This window comes from Pyrus communis, chromosome 4, assembly GCF_041283825.1.
Source record: "Pyrus communis isolate YQ-2024b chromosome 4, ASM4128382v1, whole genome shotgun sequence".
Lineage (NCBI taxonomy): Eukaryota > Viridiplantae > Streptophyta > Magnoliopsida > Rosales > Rosaceae > Pyrus > Pyrus communis.
In genome coordinates, this window is record NC_142568.1 from 21,080,001 (window position 1) to 21,095,317 (window position 15,317).

The 15,317-nt window shown below is 38.1% G+C and overlaps 2 protein-coding genes and 1 long non-coding RNA gene across 3 annotated transcripts in view; 1 reads left to right on the forward strand and 2 right to left on the reverse strand.

Annotated features, from left to right (window-relative positions):
• The window catches only part of LOC137723423 (uncharacterized), a 2,715-nt gene extending 745 nt beyond the window's left edge, over window positions 1–1,970 (forward strand). Inside the window, exons 1-3 of the long non-coding RNA XR_015961818.1 lie at window positions 1–672; window positions 1,006–1,109; window positions 1,838–1,970. The exon at window positions 1–672 is cut by the window's left edge and continues 745 nt beyond it. This is a non-coding gene — a long non-coding RNA (uncharacterized LOC137723423). The remainder of the gene's footprint in view (window positions 673–1,005; window positions 1,110–1,837) is intronic.
• Window positions 1,971–6,201: 4,231 nt separating this feature from the next.
• On the reverse strand, window positions 6,202–8,199 carry LOC137722531 (galactinol synthase 2-like). Its single transcript, XM_068461556.2, has 4 exons — window positions 7,723–8,199; window positions 7,033–7,353; window positions 6,795–6,929; window positions 6,202–6,688 (listed from the first exon to the last, which is right to left on the reverse strand). The coding sequence occupies exons 1-4, from the start codon at window positions 8,047–8,049 to the stop codon at window positions 6,473–6,475; spliced, it is 999 nt and encodes a 332-aa protein (XP_068317657.2). The 5' UTR covers window positions 8,050–8,199; the 3' UTR covers window positions 6,202–6,472.
• Window positions 8,200–11,974: 3,775 nt separating this feature from the next.
• On the reverse strand, window positions 11,975–15,201 carry LOC137722319 (chloroplast stem-loop binding protein of 41 kDa b, chloroplastic). Its single transcript, XM_068461287.2, has 10 exons — window positions 14,821–15,201; window positions 14,503–14,640; window positions 14,177–14,263; window positions 13,996–14,086; window positions 13,827–13,881; window positions 13,236–13,296; window positions 12,817–13,038; window positions 12,606–12,722; window positions 12,428–12,517; window positions 11,975–12,314 (listed from the first exon to the last, which is right to left on the reverse strand). Exons 1-10 carry the CDS (start codon window positions 14,932–14,934, stop codon window positions 12,138–12,140), a joined length of 1,152 nt encoding a protein of 383 aa, XP_068317388.2. The 5' UTR covers window positions 14,935–15,201; the 3' UTR covers window positions 11,975–12,137.
• Window positions 15,202–15,317: the final 116 nt, after the last annotated feature.

Consider the following 15,317-nt stretch of genomic DNA (forward strand, 5'->3'; position numbering starts at 1 on the left):
AGTTTGTTTTGTGAGCTTTCTTTAAGAGTGTGCTCTATTTTCTTCTTCTTGGGATCATTAGAGTTATCTTGGATACTCTTCTTATTCAACAAGTTCCCAGTCACAAACTCGGAACTCGGAAGCTACGAACTCGGTAGTTTGCCATGTCATCCACTGGCAAGCAGAAACGTTGCTGCTACTCACACAGGCAAATAAGGCGCCAACTAACTTGGAGGCTCCGGATCCGGTCACGGGGTTCGGGTCGGACCCAACTTCTACGTCACGAGTCTTCTCTCCAATACGCATGAATCTGGACTGAAGGTGTTTTTCTTGGATTCCGAAATAGCCCTTGGAAATGGCAGCAATTCACAGTCTCCACATCATCAACAAATCAGGCGGCTTGATCTACTACAATGTAACAATACCCTAGAGATTTCAATTTTCCCATTGATTTTCCTCTGTTTTCTCAGCAACCAAACATGAAAGTTCACGAATTTCGATTGTTCTTTTGGAAACAAAATTACGATTACGGATCGGCGGGAAGGATGGACACGAACGATACCTTGAGGGTTGCCAGCTTGTGGCACTCGATGCACGCAATTTCTCAGCAGCTGTCGCCGGTATCGGGCTGTTTCGGAATTGAACTCCTTCAAGCTGACACCATCGATCTTAATTGCTTCCAATCACTCACTGGTACATTTCAAAATCTTGACCTTTTTCCCTTTTTCTAGAATTTGTACTGTAATTTAACGGGTTTCGGTCGCATTAGCAAAATTTGGTGAATTTTGTGGTTAACAAGCTTGAAAGATTTGTGTTTAGGACTAATTTGCAATTGAAATATTGAAGTCTCACTTAAATTTAATTGATTTCAAATTTGCAGAATGTAAGTTTTGTATAGAATGTACAAGGTAAAGTTAGTGAGCCTTTGAATTGGGTGAGCTTAAGTTGAGAAGATTTTGTATCGCGGAATAAGTTGGCTATCTATCTGTTGCTAGTCCAATTTGTGAATTCTGTTGTGCATTGCAGTAGCTCAGGACCAATTTAGGTTGTAATCTGGCGGAGAATGCTCAACATTGTCATCGAGCAAGTTGATTTCCGCAATGTCTGACACAGCTAATGGCAGTGCTTTTGTAAGCCATTTAGTGTAAGATTTAGGCAACTTATATCTTGTGGTTCTGTAATTTGGAAGATGGGTACGCAACGAGTGTTTCGCAAGTGAGGTGACTGCTAAATTTTGGGATTGAGTGAGTTGATCTGTTAACTGGCACAACTAATCGTGGTGCTTTCGTACGCCATTTGGTGTCAACAACAACATCTATCTTGCGGTTCTGTATTTTGAAGATGAGCTATGGACACGAGTTTTCCTCTACGTAATCTTGTGTGATGTTATCGATTTCCACATAACTAGGATCTTCTTTGTTCTGGTTATAGAAAGGGTGAAACTTTTTTTTTTTTTGCTCGTTCTAGTTTCTCTATGCTAGATCCCAACACTGTACATCTTACACATCTTGACAACCACTATACTTGAATTTCATAAGGCGGATGAGTTGGTTTAGTATCCTGGATGTTGACTCGGATCCATCTGCCTGGTTTGGAATTTGTTCAGCCCGAAGTTACTGGTTGTTTGAGTGTTGACAAGTTTTATTTTTTCTGATTTTAGAGTAATTGAGTCTCTGTTACGTTAGGCTTGGCCTTTTCATTCCTTTTGAATCGAGACATTCTTATCGAGCAGGATGTTGGTTTCAATTTCCTTATGCCTATGGCTGTTTAATTTATCCTGGGAAGAGAACATTTTTCTAGAAATTTTGAAGGTGTCTTGGATTGTGAAAGTGATGATATATATTTTCACTATTTGCAGGGACAAAGTTCTTTGTTGTCTCTGAGCCTGGGACACAGCACATGGAAGGTCTCTTGAAACACATCTATGAGTTGTACACGGATTACGTCTTGAAGAATCCCTTCTACGAGATGGAGATGCCTATACGATGCGAGCTCTGCGATATCAACTTAACACAGGCTGTACAGAAGGATCGTGTCGCATTGTTGGCCCCGATGATCTGCCGGAGAATTTGTATGGTATCTGTAGTTTACAATCAATATCTTTAGTATGGTTTGAGCTTACCTCGACTTTGGTGTTCATAAACAATCAGATATGGGCATTGACTAACTCAAGTTTTCATCCCAAATCGCCGTGTTTTCATTTCCAGTTAAAGATTACAACGGCTGTTATGTGTTTCTGCGTTTTGGTTAAACCCAAAGAGGGTAAAAAAACAATTTGATATTCTATCACAAAATAAAATCATGAGAAGTAATGTAATTTCACACATTAAATTTTAGACTTTTTTTTTTTTTTTTCAAACCTCGTCCACATGTAAAATTAACTCACATTTTCTCTCACATTTCTCTCAAACGTCTCTCTTTGTCATATATTTTCTTCATTTTAAAATTTTTATATTCACACACACCTAGTGTGTGATTTTCATCTTTTTTTTTGGGTCTGAAAAGTAAATTTCATTAATCCGAAAGAAGGTTATAGGCCAACACATAGCAAGGCAAAATAAATCCAAATGTATTGGAGGGAAATGGATACATAAAAATCCAACCCAATTAAATAAGCAAAAACGAAAATCTACATCCCTAATCTCGGACCGCATAATGAATAAGTAAATTAATTGTCAAACACAAGCATACATGTCAAAGAGAGCAACAACGTGTAGTATTGTGTTATTTCTCTTAAGATCAAACTAATATCAAAGAACAACGATTATGTCTTTGAAAAAACAATTATGAAATTAGAAAACCAATAAATGGTTGCTTCTAGAAAACCCTAGTTGAGCTGCTTTGTCATGCACAGCATTTAAAGCGATGACAATCAGAATCCTCATCTGATTATTTCTTTCGGTCGGTGGGTTCACAGGTGGCTTCTGCTCTCGGCGTCCCAATCTCAGAATTCTTTCGTAAATTAATTTTTTCGATTAAATTTGCAAATTATATAATGTGTTACCAATAGAAAATAAGCACGTTAATAATAATCTAATCGTCAACAATCACATCATTTGATTTATAAAATTTAGTATAAAAATTTAATCTTCTTAGTATTACCTTTATAATAAAGGTGAAACCTATTGGTTTGGTACTGCCTATGCCGGTGACCGATCACTATCAAACTGGAGAACTAAGATCCAAGTTCATCCCAACATTATCCAACGCCCAACAGCCCACACCAGCTGCAATAAATTTTCTAGCTAATTGGAACAAAATTGTTGCTTCATTCAAGCAGAGTATCATGAAATCTTCCCTTTTTCCTTTCATTACATCTGAAAACGACTTGTAAACCTTATTATGACCGTCCCTCATTGGTTGTCCGCGGATTCCATGATCAAGAAATGTATCCACAGCCTCTTGTACCAATTTTTCCTCACACATTACTAATTCCCTTGGCGTAGATCTACTTGTCGTTAAGAATTCATTATATTTCATAAAGAGGATTCCATTTTATTTTAATCCAATTATTTTTACTAGGTTTATTTTTAGTTACACCCTTTGGAACTTTATTTTGATCTCACATTGCCTTGTAACTCAAAAGTCACTAGTTTGCTACTTGAAACTCAAAATTCATTCAATTTTGACTTGTGAACTCTCTTTTCTCCCCGAAACTTATAGTTCGCCTCCTAAAACATACGTAGAACAATAACACTATGCACATGTGCAAAAAAAAATTGGCTATAAATCTCCATTCTGCGTTAACTTTCAACAATTAGAGAATATTAAGTTTAAAAAAAATTGAAGATATAAAAAAATATATATATAAATTGGTTATCCTAGCGCACCCAAATTAAACCACATAAGAAACTAATAGATCTAAGGCAATGTGAGCGAATTTTGAGTTTAATAAAGACGACTTTCGAGTTTCAGAGGGTAAAATGGAATCAAATCGAGTTCCAAGGGGTAAAGTGGAGTGAATTTTGAGTTTCAAAGAGTAAAGTGATAACTTTTAAATTACAGAGAGCAAAATGAGATTAAAATCAAGTTCTAGATGACATTTCTAAAATAAGTCTTTGTATTAATTGAACTGTTTACCTTTTTGGCAGCTTTGTACTGATGTTTGAATTTACGCAGCTTTTGGCTCTTCCCTCCAGAGCGTTGAAGGAGCAGAGCAAGAACATAGCAGCCAGCAGTCTCAAAGACCCAAAACAGATGAAATTTTAGCAAGAATTAAAATGAAAAAGAATTCGTTTTCGTAAATGGATTATAATTTGGGTACCCAGATTACTGGATTTTTCTTTAAACCTATATTACAACATGGACATCCCCCCACCTCTTTTTTCAATTTTCCAATTTTTGTTACCGAAAAAAATAATATTACAACATGGACACTGATGAAAAATCGACACCGATAAACGAAGAAGTATCTAATATTTCAGAAATTTAACTGTTTATACGGTGGTGATTGTCATTGTCACTATAGAGGAACGAAAATAAACAAAAGTATAGTAAACCTTGTGAAAAAAGTATTTTGACGAGAAACTCCTCATTTTTTGAGAAGTCAAGTTAACTCAATTTCAGTACAAAGGGTGAGTCTCACATGTTTAAGATGAATCAAGGCTCCCGCTAAGCGCATGCGAAACCATAATTTTTCCTAAAGCTAAACTCATGCAATGATTCGATAGGACTTAAAGGGGCATTTACCAAATGATGTTTGAAGAAAAAGAATCCCTAAAGCAATTGTCGTAACACCCGACATGTTGCTCTAGGATAAGAGATGCTTCCCACTACATTAACAATTGTAATGTAGACTGTAGATCCACAAAAAATAGCAATACTTTGCTGCTCAATCCTCAAATATACTATTGGGAAATATCGTCTCTAAAAAAAAAAAAACATAGATTATGTTAAAGTTCACCAAAAAAATAACTCTGAACTTTATAATTGTTTGAAATGAAATGACTCTGAACCCTTTTTTTATCCCTTCGAGGCATCGAAAAATAAAAAAAAATATAGTTCACGTATTCTAGATAATTTACGTATTTAAATTCTATCCTATTTCATCACATTTGTTTGAAATGAGAAGTTCAGAGGCTTTTATTAACTCCAGATTTTAGCAATGCATGTTTTGTTCATTCGGTTCTTGGTTTTAACTTATATCGGGATCGACTAGGTTGCTTTGTTTGGTAGTAGCAGGTTTGTTTTATTTGCAAGATAATACAAACCGTAAATGTCACGTCCTGATCCGGATCCCCATCACATCTCGAACTTGACTTCATCATAGTACGATATTGTCCGCTTTAAGCCCCGACCACGCTCTCACAGTTTTGTTTTTGGGAACTCACATGAGAACTTCCCAGTGGGTCACCTATCCTGAAATTGCTCTCACGCGAACTCGCTTAACTTCAAAGTTCCTACGGAACCCGAAGCCGGTGAGCTCCCAAAATGTCTCATGCTATATGGAGGTGGGCATGTGGGTTGCTTTGTTTGGTAGTAGCAGGTTTGTTTTATTTGCAAGATAATACAAACCGTAAATGTCACGTCCTGGTCCGGGCCTCCATCACATCTCGAGCTTGACTCCATCATAGTACGATATTGTCCGCTTTAGGCCTCGACCACGCCCTCACAGTTTTGTTTTTAGGAACTCACATGAGAACTTCTCAGTGGGTCACCTATCCTGAAATTGCTCTCACGCGAACTCGCTTAACTTCAAAGTTCCTACGGAACCCGAAGCCGGTGAGCTCCTAAAAGGTCTCATGCTATATGGAGGTGGGCATGTACATATAAGGCATAGAGGATCCTCTCCCCTGGGAGATGTGGGATCTAACAATCCACCCCTTAGGGGCCCGACGTCCTCGTCGACACACCCCGCCATGGATTGATTTCGATACCAAATTGTCACATCCCAGTCCAGGCTCACCACATATCGGGCTCAACTCCACCGTAACCCCAACCATGCCTTCACGGTTTTGTTTCTAGGATCTCATATGAGAACTTCCCAGTAGGTCATCCATCCTAGGATTGCTCTCACGTGAACTCGCTTAACTTCGGAGTTCTTACGAAACCCCAAGCCAGTAAGCTCTCAAAAGACCTCGTGCTATATAAAGATGGACATGTACATATAAGACATAGAAGATCCTCTCTTCTGGGAGACGTGGGATCTAACAGTAAATCATTCAGATGCAAACTTGGTGTAAGATTTAAACAAAATAAAGAGTGCAAGGTGACAGAATAAGATATATAAATTCAATAATTAATATATTTCTAACCTTTTGTTCACCAACTTAACATTTGGAGGTAGAACTAATAAACATAACAGGAGGACTTACAAAGCTCCTCTCTCGGGAAAAGAAAAAAAAAAAAAAAAAAAAAAAAGGTGCCTCCCATTTCAAATAATCCAGGGAGGCAACAAAAACAACCCCAATACTATTATTAAACAAAAAAACAACGCCCTGTATAATTATATAAACTTGAATTTCTCATCAGGCCAGGCAACCGCAGGCATCAATTAAGCGGCAGATGGGGCGGTAGCGAAGTCGGGAACGCCAGCCTCCGATAGGGCCGCCTCCTTGAATGGCTGCACATCAGCCTCAGTTGAAACCACGGTATTCTTGCAGTCCAATGACTCATCGTCGTAAATATCCCACCATTTCTTCACCAGCATCTTAATGTCTTCCCTCTCCATGTTCTCCTCCTTCCCGGTGTATCTCCATGGCTTAGAACCCTGAACAAAAAGTAAAATGTGTTACGATTTTATAAATAGTAGGCAGATATTAAAGCAAGAGCGGATGTGCATTGATATTGTCAAAAATGTTTTAACCAGTACTCACGTTGGCACAATAGTGAACAACTTTTACTTGGTCAAGTTGAATGTTCTCAGGGTGACGCCATAACATGGCCAACACAAGGTTGTAATTTGAAGGGATGGGCTTGTATTTGTCCCTGAAATACACGTTCAAGAAGTCCTGCAGGGAAAAACGAAATTACAAACTTAATAAATAATTATAAAACAATTAAGTAATGTTTTTTAAACCAAAGGTTTTTGTCGGTCGAATGGTAATATTTTACCTGCTCGGCAAAAGATGTGGTTGGAGAAATCTGGAGGGTTTTGAGGAGGTCATGGTAGACCGGCAAGCTTGGCTCATACACAAACATGCCAGCATTGAAATAAAGGGGAGGCCTGGGGCCCAACTTAGGGTCCCACTGGACCTTATTAGGGCACTGCTGGCAGTACCCTATCTTATACTGTGGGCTACTGCTCCAAGTTGGCTCACAGAAGCAGTCCTTCACGGCATAGAAGTAGTTGTCCGGGTAGTCAAAGAGGTGATCGATGTTCTCAAAAACTTGAATATCTCCGTCCAAATAGATCATCTTGCTGTACTCCACAAACTGCAAAATTTGCATTGAAAAATTAGGATCACATATGAATATTATCTATAAAATAACACGAACTAATAAAATTTATCACAACCTTTTAATAACCTAACCGACAAAAAGGACACGCGTCAAAACCAGCTAACCTTGAAACATATACGTGTTAAAAAGGGCAAGAAGGCACTGAGAAATTTTTAGTTGCGACGGGAATACATGTAGTACATAACGTGTTTTTGTGTAAGTGGTGATAAATTTTATTTTTTAAGTTATTAACTTTTTAACACACATATCGTACTATTTATATAGTGACACGTAATGTGCCAACTCGTGTGAGGGTAACGTTGAAAAATCACTCGCAAGCACTAAAAAAGTTAAAAACGTTACCTCCCAAATGCGAAGCTTGGAGTAGTTGATGACGTAGTAGGCCATGGCGAACTGGGTCTGGTTGGGAGGAGGGTACACAGGCTCGATCTCTCTGAGCACACAGCCCTGAGAGATCAGAATCCGGCGGTGCTCTTCGGGGACGTCGGGCAGCATGGCCACAACAAGCGGGTACTTGCTCATCACTTTTCTTAGCCCCTTGGCCAAGCCAACAACTCCTTTCCAGTAGTCTCCCGCACCGGCCAAGAAGGTGACGTAGGCCCTACTGGGCCCGCTTGGTGGTTTGGTGGCAGCGATAGCGGCGGTGGGGGTGGTGATGTCAGGAGCCATGGTGGTTAGGCTGAATTGGGTTTTGGTTGCGAAAAGGTTTGAAGTAGGAAAATGGAGAGAAATATTAAGGCTTTTGGTGTTTGTTTGGAAGAAAAGGTTGTGTTTCTTGCTTCAGGAAGGTTTAGAACTCAATGTTTTGGTTGATGAGTTGGGGTAGTGGGCTGGGGTGGTTTATATACAATGGGGGAGGGGGTAATTTCTAATTTTTTTTTATTTCATTTTTTGGATGGGATAAATATATAGGGTCGGTTGGTCAATTATGGTAAAAATGTGAGATTAGGGTAAGTACTTTAATGTTGCTTGTGGTCTAAGGTGGAGTCACGTTTTCCCATTGGGCCCATTGGTCATTTTATACAATATTATTCAAAGATCTTGAAGACGTTATCTAATTAGTATCAACATCAAATAAATGTAGGGAATTAATTGGGCAGTTTTAGAGAGGATTATGGCCCTTGATGAAGCATGACATGAGCTCCAAATTAATTAACGAATAAATTTTGATCCTGTAGGCCGACCATTTAAAATTTCATAGACGATAATAACCTTTTTATTTCTCATTTTTTACACAACTATTTCAGAGTAGTGGACGTCGACGCGCTTTTATTTATTTATTATGGGAATCGACGTGCTTATAGGGATTTAAGGGATCATATTTCTTTGTGGAAACATAAAGCTCGTTTGGATGTGCTTTTAAATTGACTAAAAGCGTTTTTGAGGAAAATATTTGTGGAATAATCCTTAGTAAAATGCAAGTAATTCCTGGAAAAGCACTAAAAGTGCTTCCTGGAATGAGCACATAATTGGTGTTTATTGCAGAAAGCACTTCAAGTACTTTTGGGACCCAAAAATAATCTCTAAAAGCGTTTTTAGTCATTTTAAAAATACATCCAAACGAGTCCATAATTTATTTTATCTTTGGAGGCTCAAGCGGAGACCCGTTTACTTATGTTTTCTCATATGAACCTCTTGTCTCCAACTATTGCTTTTTATTATTTAGAATGTTTAATATATGTTTGACATCTTCTATGCGAAAATGTTTAATTTTCATAAGAGATCTTGACTGTTATTCAAAAGGTCCAATAACGTATGTATATTGGACCTTTTGAGGCAACTATAGATGCTGTGGAGCAATTCTGATTGTCAATAAAAATATAGAACATCATATAAGTTATCATGCTTGCATATCCACCATTTGAGTCTCCAACAGTTATCCCAATAATTACATATCCAATTTGACCTATGGACGATTACGCAAGCATATGTTTCATGCTTGTTTTTATTAGTGGGATCATATTTCTTTTAAAGATAAAACACATAAAAAAATGTCTTAGTCAATCATCATTTTCCATATTAGGTGCCACGCAAATTTTGGAAAGTATAATTAGAGGTATTTATTCTTTTACATTTCATATTATCCGGAACTTTAATTACCATGTCGATCTAGGAAAATCTTCCACATTATGTACATGGATCTCAAAATATATGGTGAAATGAAACAAATGAAAGACATATTTTACCAAAAGAAATAAAAATTTTAAATGAATAAATACATTTTTATTACATGTGATATTGTTACTCCACGCTGTATTTAATAAAAATCAAAATAAAAAAGAAGTCAAACAACTTAGGATTAGAGTCCTTTCATATGAGGCTGAAAATTTGAGTTTGATTTCAATTTTACAAAAATCAAACTCCCCTCGTGGAAGAGTAAAATGAGAATAATCAATAATATATTAAGAAATAGATGGTCCTCATATGTATTAAACTCACACAACTATAGTAAGTGTTACAGTTTTATCAAATATTCATAGAGACAAGTCACTGGCCTACTCCTAATTACACCAATATTATAATCGTTAATCAATCTATTGTTAGGTGTTGTGTTTTTTTCACAAAAAGCTCGATATTATTAAGAATGAAACCATACACTTATGTTTTTTTTTCTTTCTCAATTCCTCGATGTGGGACTTATATTCAATATGCCCCCTCACGTGGGACCACAACATAATGGACCACACGTGCAGCAATCCCACATCGCACATTTAGCATAGAAGCATGGTGTTACATTAAATCCAATAACGTGGGCACAACACAAACTCACGATCAAACCCACTATGGTTTTATATCAGATTCTCAGAAAGACAAGTCATCCATCCACTCCTAACCATATATGTATTGTCTCATCTTAATTTCCTATTGTTATGTGCTATGTTTGTCAATTCTCAGACTTATGTTCAATAAGTTCTTCATGATTTTTTTTTAGAAATATTCATACTTTTCTGATTTTATACGTTTAGTAAACATATAAAAATTCATAAGAGATGAGTGATTTTGATAAATCACATTTTAATAATCGCGTTGAAAGAGTAAGATTATATCACTTAAACAAGCTACGTGCATGAAGTAGACATCCTCAAAATTGCAAAGAATAAGAATATTCGTGCGTACAAAAGAGAAAAAATGATTAATTTAATTATTTTGTTAAAATAAACTATTATCATCCCATTTATTTTGATAAAAAGCAGGGAGAAAATGGTAAATTCAAATTAAACAATACGTAACGTTTTGCGTGTCCACTTTCCACCGTCAGAAGTTGCTAAGACTCTCACCAAACGAAGAAATACCAACCTCTAATCTCATCACACGACAGTCACACCATTTTCGCCACGTGTAAGATCACAGATACGTGGCGCGCTCACAGCCGCCTGGATTTACTAACGCGGGGTCCACCTACTAAAACCGAATGACCTTTTCACCCCAACTTTTACACTTTTAGGATATTCTATAGAACTGGGCCCCCCCCATTGAAGCTCTTACGTGTCCCGCAACCGTACGGGAAGATGCCATGTGGCCGCGCCGCGTGGCAGAGGTTTCTAGTTATGTTAGTTGGTCCAAATTAAAACGCGTTTAAATCTAATTAGCGCGCAGATACTAATTTGGTGTGGCAGTTTGAGACGGTGGGCCCGGGCGGGCCCATTAGTTTATAGGATAACGTTTACCGACCAAATCTTTGGATAATGTTTTGGTCTTTGGAGGGAAAAACGTTATAAGATAATGTTCTTTTGAGGGTCCACTACTACACTATTTTGACCCACTTCGTAATAAAATAGGAAAAAGAAATTACGAAAAATGTTTTTAAATTTGAGGAATATTCGGTCAATTTGGGATATTTTCGGAAAAAATAATAAAGAATTTTGGGATCTTTGATTTAACGGTCAAGATTCTATTTGTTTAATGCCCTGATTTTGAGCCGCTGATTTTCAAGTACCTTTATTTGGCACTTTTTCTTTTTCAATGTAGGAACCTTCCTTGAATTGATTAGGTGTATTTGGATGGAAAATTGGGGACTATATGGAATGTCTATTCTCATCAACTGAGAATCGAAATTAGGATATCATAGGTCTAAAATTCGACTCGTGTGAAACTACGTACGATAGAAGTTCATTTCTTCATAATTCTCGTAAAGCGGCGAGCCTTTTTAGCTTGGGATTGTCTTCAGGTCTAGAATTCGATTAGGGCATAATTGGTTTAAGGTTCAATTCTCTCGATTGACCAAAAATCTAGAATACAAAAGAAGAAAAAGAAAAGGCTTCGGCAACAAGTCGATCGTTGGATTGTGGTTTAGGGAATTGGGGTAGGCTCAAAACTGAAAATACACACCTTGTCACACCAAAAACAGCCCAAAATATCTCTACAAGACTGCCCATATTTGCATGTGGCCCAGAAAGAACATGTGGGTTGAGAGTGGAAGAATTTTGGCATTTTTTCGGTCAGGTGATGAGACAGATCGAGAATTCGAGAAGAGAGAGAGAGAAGGAAAAATATAGCCGTGACATGTAAGTTTCTCTCCTCTTGCGGCCTTTACTTTTGCTCCAATGTCCCTGTTGAAACCGATTCAGCGACGCTGTTGAATCTGGCTGTTTGATTTCCTTGAACTTGTTCATCTTTGCATTTAGAAAAATATAGAAATGTCTTTACCCCAATTGGAACAGATTCAACGAAAGATTAGTCGCAGGGTTTAATTTTCAAATTACATTTTTGTGGACTTTGGACTAAAATACCAACGAAATATATTTACGTTTAACGATTTAGGTGAGGACAAGACTTTTGCCAAGAATGATGTCATCTGTTGAGAAATCAGCAGCTTTTCTGAATGTTCCTCTCCCAAAGTCTAGGTTGTACGAGTCTGCAAGACCTTCAACCAGGCCATATTCGGGCTTCCATCCGAGCACGCTCTTCGCTTTGTCGATTGATGCAAAGAAATGCTGCGTTACATGATCCAAGTTGGTTAATCAGGTTCCGGCTTCATGAAAGTAATAGAACAAGTTTTGTTTAGCTTCTTATCGAATTCTTAAAACGTCTCTGAGACCATGTTTACCTGATCACGGAATGGAAAGGCCTTCTTCTTGCCAAAATCGAACTCTTTAGGGTTGTAGTGAACGATCTCCGGCTCAGGAAAACCAGCAGCCTAACAAATATGAAAACATATGAGAAACTCTAGTTTGAGAAGATTATGAATATTTGTCTGTCTAGAAACTTATTCAGCAAGCAATTACCTTTGCGCATGCTTTCGCTAGTCCGTCAAAGGTGACATATTTGTCTCCCGAGATGTTGAATACTTGTTTGCTGGCCTTCTCGTTACCAAGAACCTTAATGAAGGCTGTCGCTAAGTCCTGCAAAACGAATTCACATAAAAATTTGCCTTTAAATGATGCAATATAGAAATCTAAAGACGTACATCATGACTGACTGACACTTCACACTAACCTTGACATGACCAAGCTGTGTAATTTGTATCCCCGAGTTTGGAACTGGGATTGGGCGGCCAGCTTTCAACCGGTGGAAGAACCACTCTTCAACAGGGTTATAGTTCAATGGTCCATATATGTAGACTGGCCTTATTGAAGTCCAGTTAACACCCTTTGATTCGAGCAAGTTCTCTGTCTCAAGCTTTCCCTTGTGCCTGCTCTTTGGATCAACTGCATCGGTCTACCACCAGGATTCGTCAAGTTTAGAATTATCGAAAGACAAAGAGAATGAAATAGAAAGGATAAAAAGTCATATAGAGGAAAAACAAGTTAGGAATTAAGCTTGAATTTCCACAATGCCATGACAAGAGTGATTTGAACCACAGTACAAGAGGACCGAAAAAATGAAAAGTAAGCCATTTGTAACATCAAACATACCTCAAAGTGAGGTAGCTGATCAGATTTGAGATAGACACCGGCTGAAGAGCAGTATATGTACCTGAGATTTCAGCGGAATTCTTAGACCTTCCAAAATTTTCCATTATATATATGTATGGAAAGTTGGAAAGAAGTGCACTTTTTAAATCTTTTCTGCATCAAACATTAGGCCTACCATGTTAGTATTCGATTAAGTCTTAGAATGTTTTCAAACGAACTATAAGCATCAGCTCGCTCTAACTACAGTGTTACCATTGGTCTTCTGTACACCTCAATAATGTCAGCTGCTTTTTCTCGTTTACAACATATTTAACAAAACACGGGTTTATTATCGTCTGAGATAACAAAATGGCAAGCTGCAGTCAAAGGTACTTGTTTTGTTTAACCATTAATTTTGATGTAAAAAGCCAATATTGCGTACGAAGCATCACATGCTTGCTAATTTAGAGTTTACTTCTACAACCAGTCCTAATCTCAAACCATATCCAGGAGAAGATTACCTGGTACTGGAGAACGCCCACAAAATAAAGGTGAAATAATTTCAGTTGCTTTACTAATAAGATAAGCTAATTCAACAGAGGCTGTTCTTACTGTTCTAACTTCGGTAGTCCCTCAATTATCGGCACAACTTCTTCTGCCTCTCGTCCTGAAATTTTCCAGGTACAGATTATGAAGCAGAACTGTAAGCTATATTACACAAGAACTTTATTCTAGTGCGGCAAATTCAAATTGCAGAGGCCAAATGTAAGACCATGCGCACCATTTATATCATAAACAACATCATAGCCTTCAGCTGAAAGACTGGATTTCACAAAGTCATAGTCCTTTCTGTCTCCTTTCAAGTGCAAAATCTAGCAAACATGATCACTAGAAAATGAAAATCTGGGAAAGCATTAGAAGTTAATAATGGACTTTCAAAGCCTAGTGACACTGTTATATACCTTTGAAGCGAAATCTGTGTAATCCGCATCGGATTCTCCTGGTAACTGCTGAGTAATGGGTGCTTTTCCTCTGGTAAACAGAGTCACCTGCAAAAGTAAACTCAATTTCATATCTTATCGATGTATCAAAAGGAAAAGTGTGACTGTCACACTACTGCTGCGTGACATGACTAATTCACGCACTCTCACTAATTCCATGACGGGATTAGTAATTTCACGTAGCAGCGTGACAGTTACACCAAACTCATAATGATGAGTGCAAAATCATAGTAGGAAAATGATGAAAAAATCGAAAACTTGGAAATTTAGAAAGAGAATGAGGATACCTGATGACCCTCTTTAACAAGGAGTCTTGACAAGAAGACGCCGATGAACCGGGTTCCCCCCATTATAAGAATCTTCTTTGCACTCGATGCTGAAACTTGCAGTGCCCCTCCTCTTGGCTGCGATGCCCTTCTTTTACACTGCAACAATGAACACATGGGGTTCTAACTTCTAAGTTGAAAACAATGACATGCAAGTAAAGTTATAAACTTTCCGGCAAATGGGTTGATTTGATTAAACAAAAAGGAAAATTTGATTCTACCCATTAAAGAAAAGCATCATAAGAATACATATTTTAGAGAGAGAGAGAGAGAGAGGACCTGGAGTTGGGAGTGGAGGAGTTTGGTGCCATTGAAATCAGAGAGAGAGGAAGGAGGGAGGAGAGAGAACGATGGGTTTCTCTGCTGCGGTTGCACAGCCACCAACCTTGCCATTTCTCTCTTCTATTCCACAATTCTCTATCCAATCTTCCCCTTCTTCTTCCTCCCTCTCTCTCTCTGAGTGTGGGGTTTTCTAAAATTCTCGAAATATGTCATGTCCTCGTCGTCTTCTTCCTCTTTCTCTTGGCGATCTCTCAGTCGAACGTTCAGCCACAGGATAAGAGGGTATGACCCACCACCACTCCTTTTCGGTTTGCCCATATCCACAGTCCAGCCACTCCTCGGCCTCTCATTCCACCACCCTCAACCTCCTAAAACGACGCCGTAAAGGTCAAAACTTTCGCGCCTTAAAGAGCCAAATGCCCATTTGTAAGTTGGGTTTGGGCTTTTGAGTTGGGTCAAGTTTTGGGTTTTGGGCTTTTGAGTGTTCTACAAAA

Excerpts from the sequence above, each read along its gene's own strand:
- LOC137722531 (XM_068461556.2), bottom strand. The coding sequence starts at position 8,049 with ATGGCTCCTGACATCACCACCCCCACCGCCGCTATCGCTGCCACCAAA. Across the intron at positions 7,354-7,722 it reads CCAAGCTTCGCATTTGGGAG|TTTGTGGAGTACAGCAAGAT; the intron begins GTAACGTTTTTA and ends CAAATTTTGCAG. Across the intron at positions 6,930-7,032 it reads CCACATCTTTTGCCGAGCAG|GACTTCTTGAACGTGTATTT; the intron begins GTAAAATATTAC and ends TTTTCCCTGCAG.
- LOC137722319 (XM_068461287.2), bottom strand. The coding sequence starts at position 14,934 with ATGGCAAGGTTGGTGGCTGTGCAACCGCAGCAGAGAAACCCATCGTTC. Across the intron at positions 13,882-13,995 it reads TGTTGTTTATGATATAAATG|GACGAGAGGCAGAAGAAGTT; the intron begins GTGCGCATGGTC and ends GGAAAATTTCAG. Across the intron at positions 12,723-12,816 it reads CACAGCTTGGTCATGTCAAG|GACTTAGCGACAGCCTTCAT; the intron begins GTTAGTGTGAAG and ends TTCGTTTTGCAG.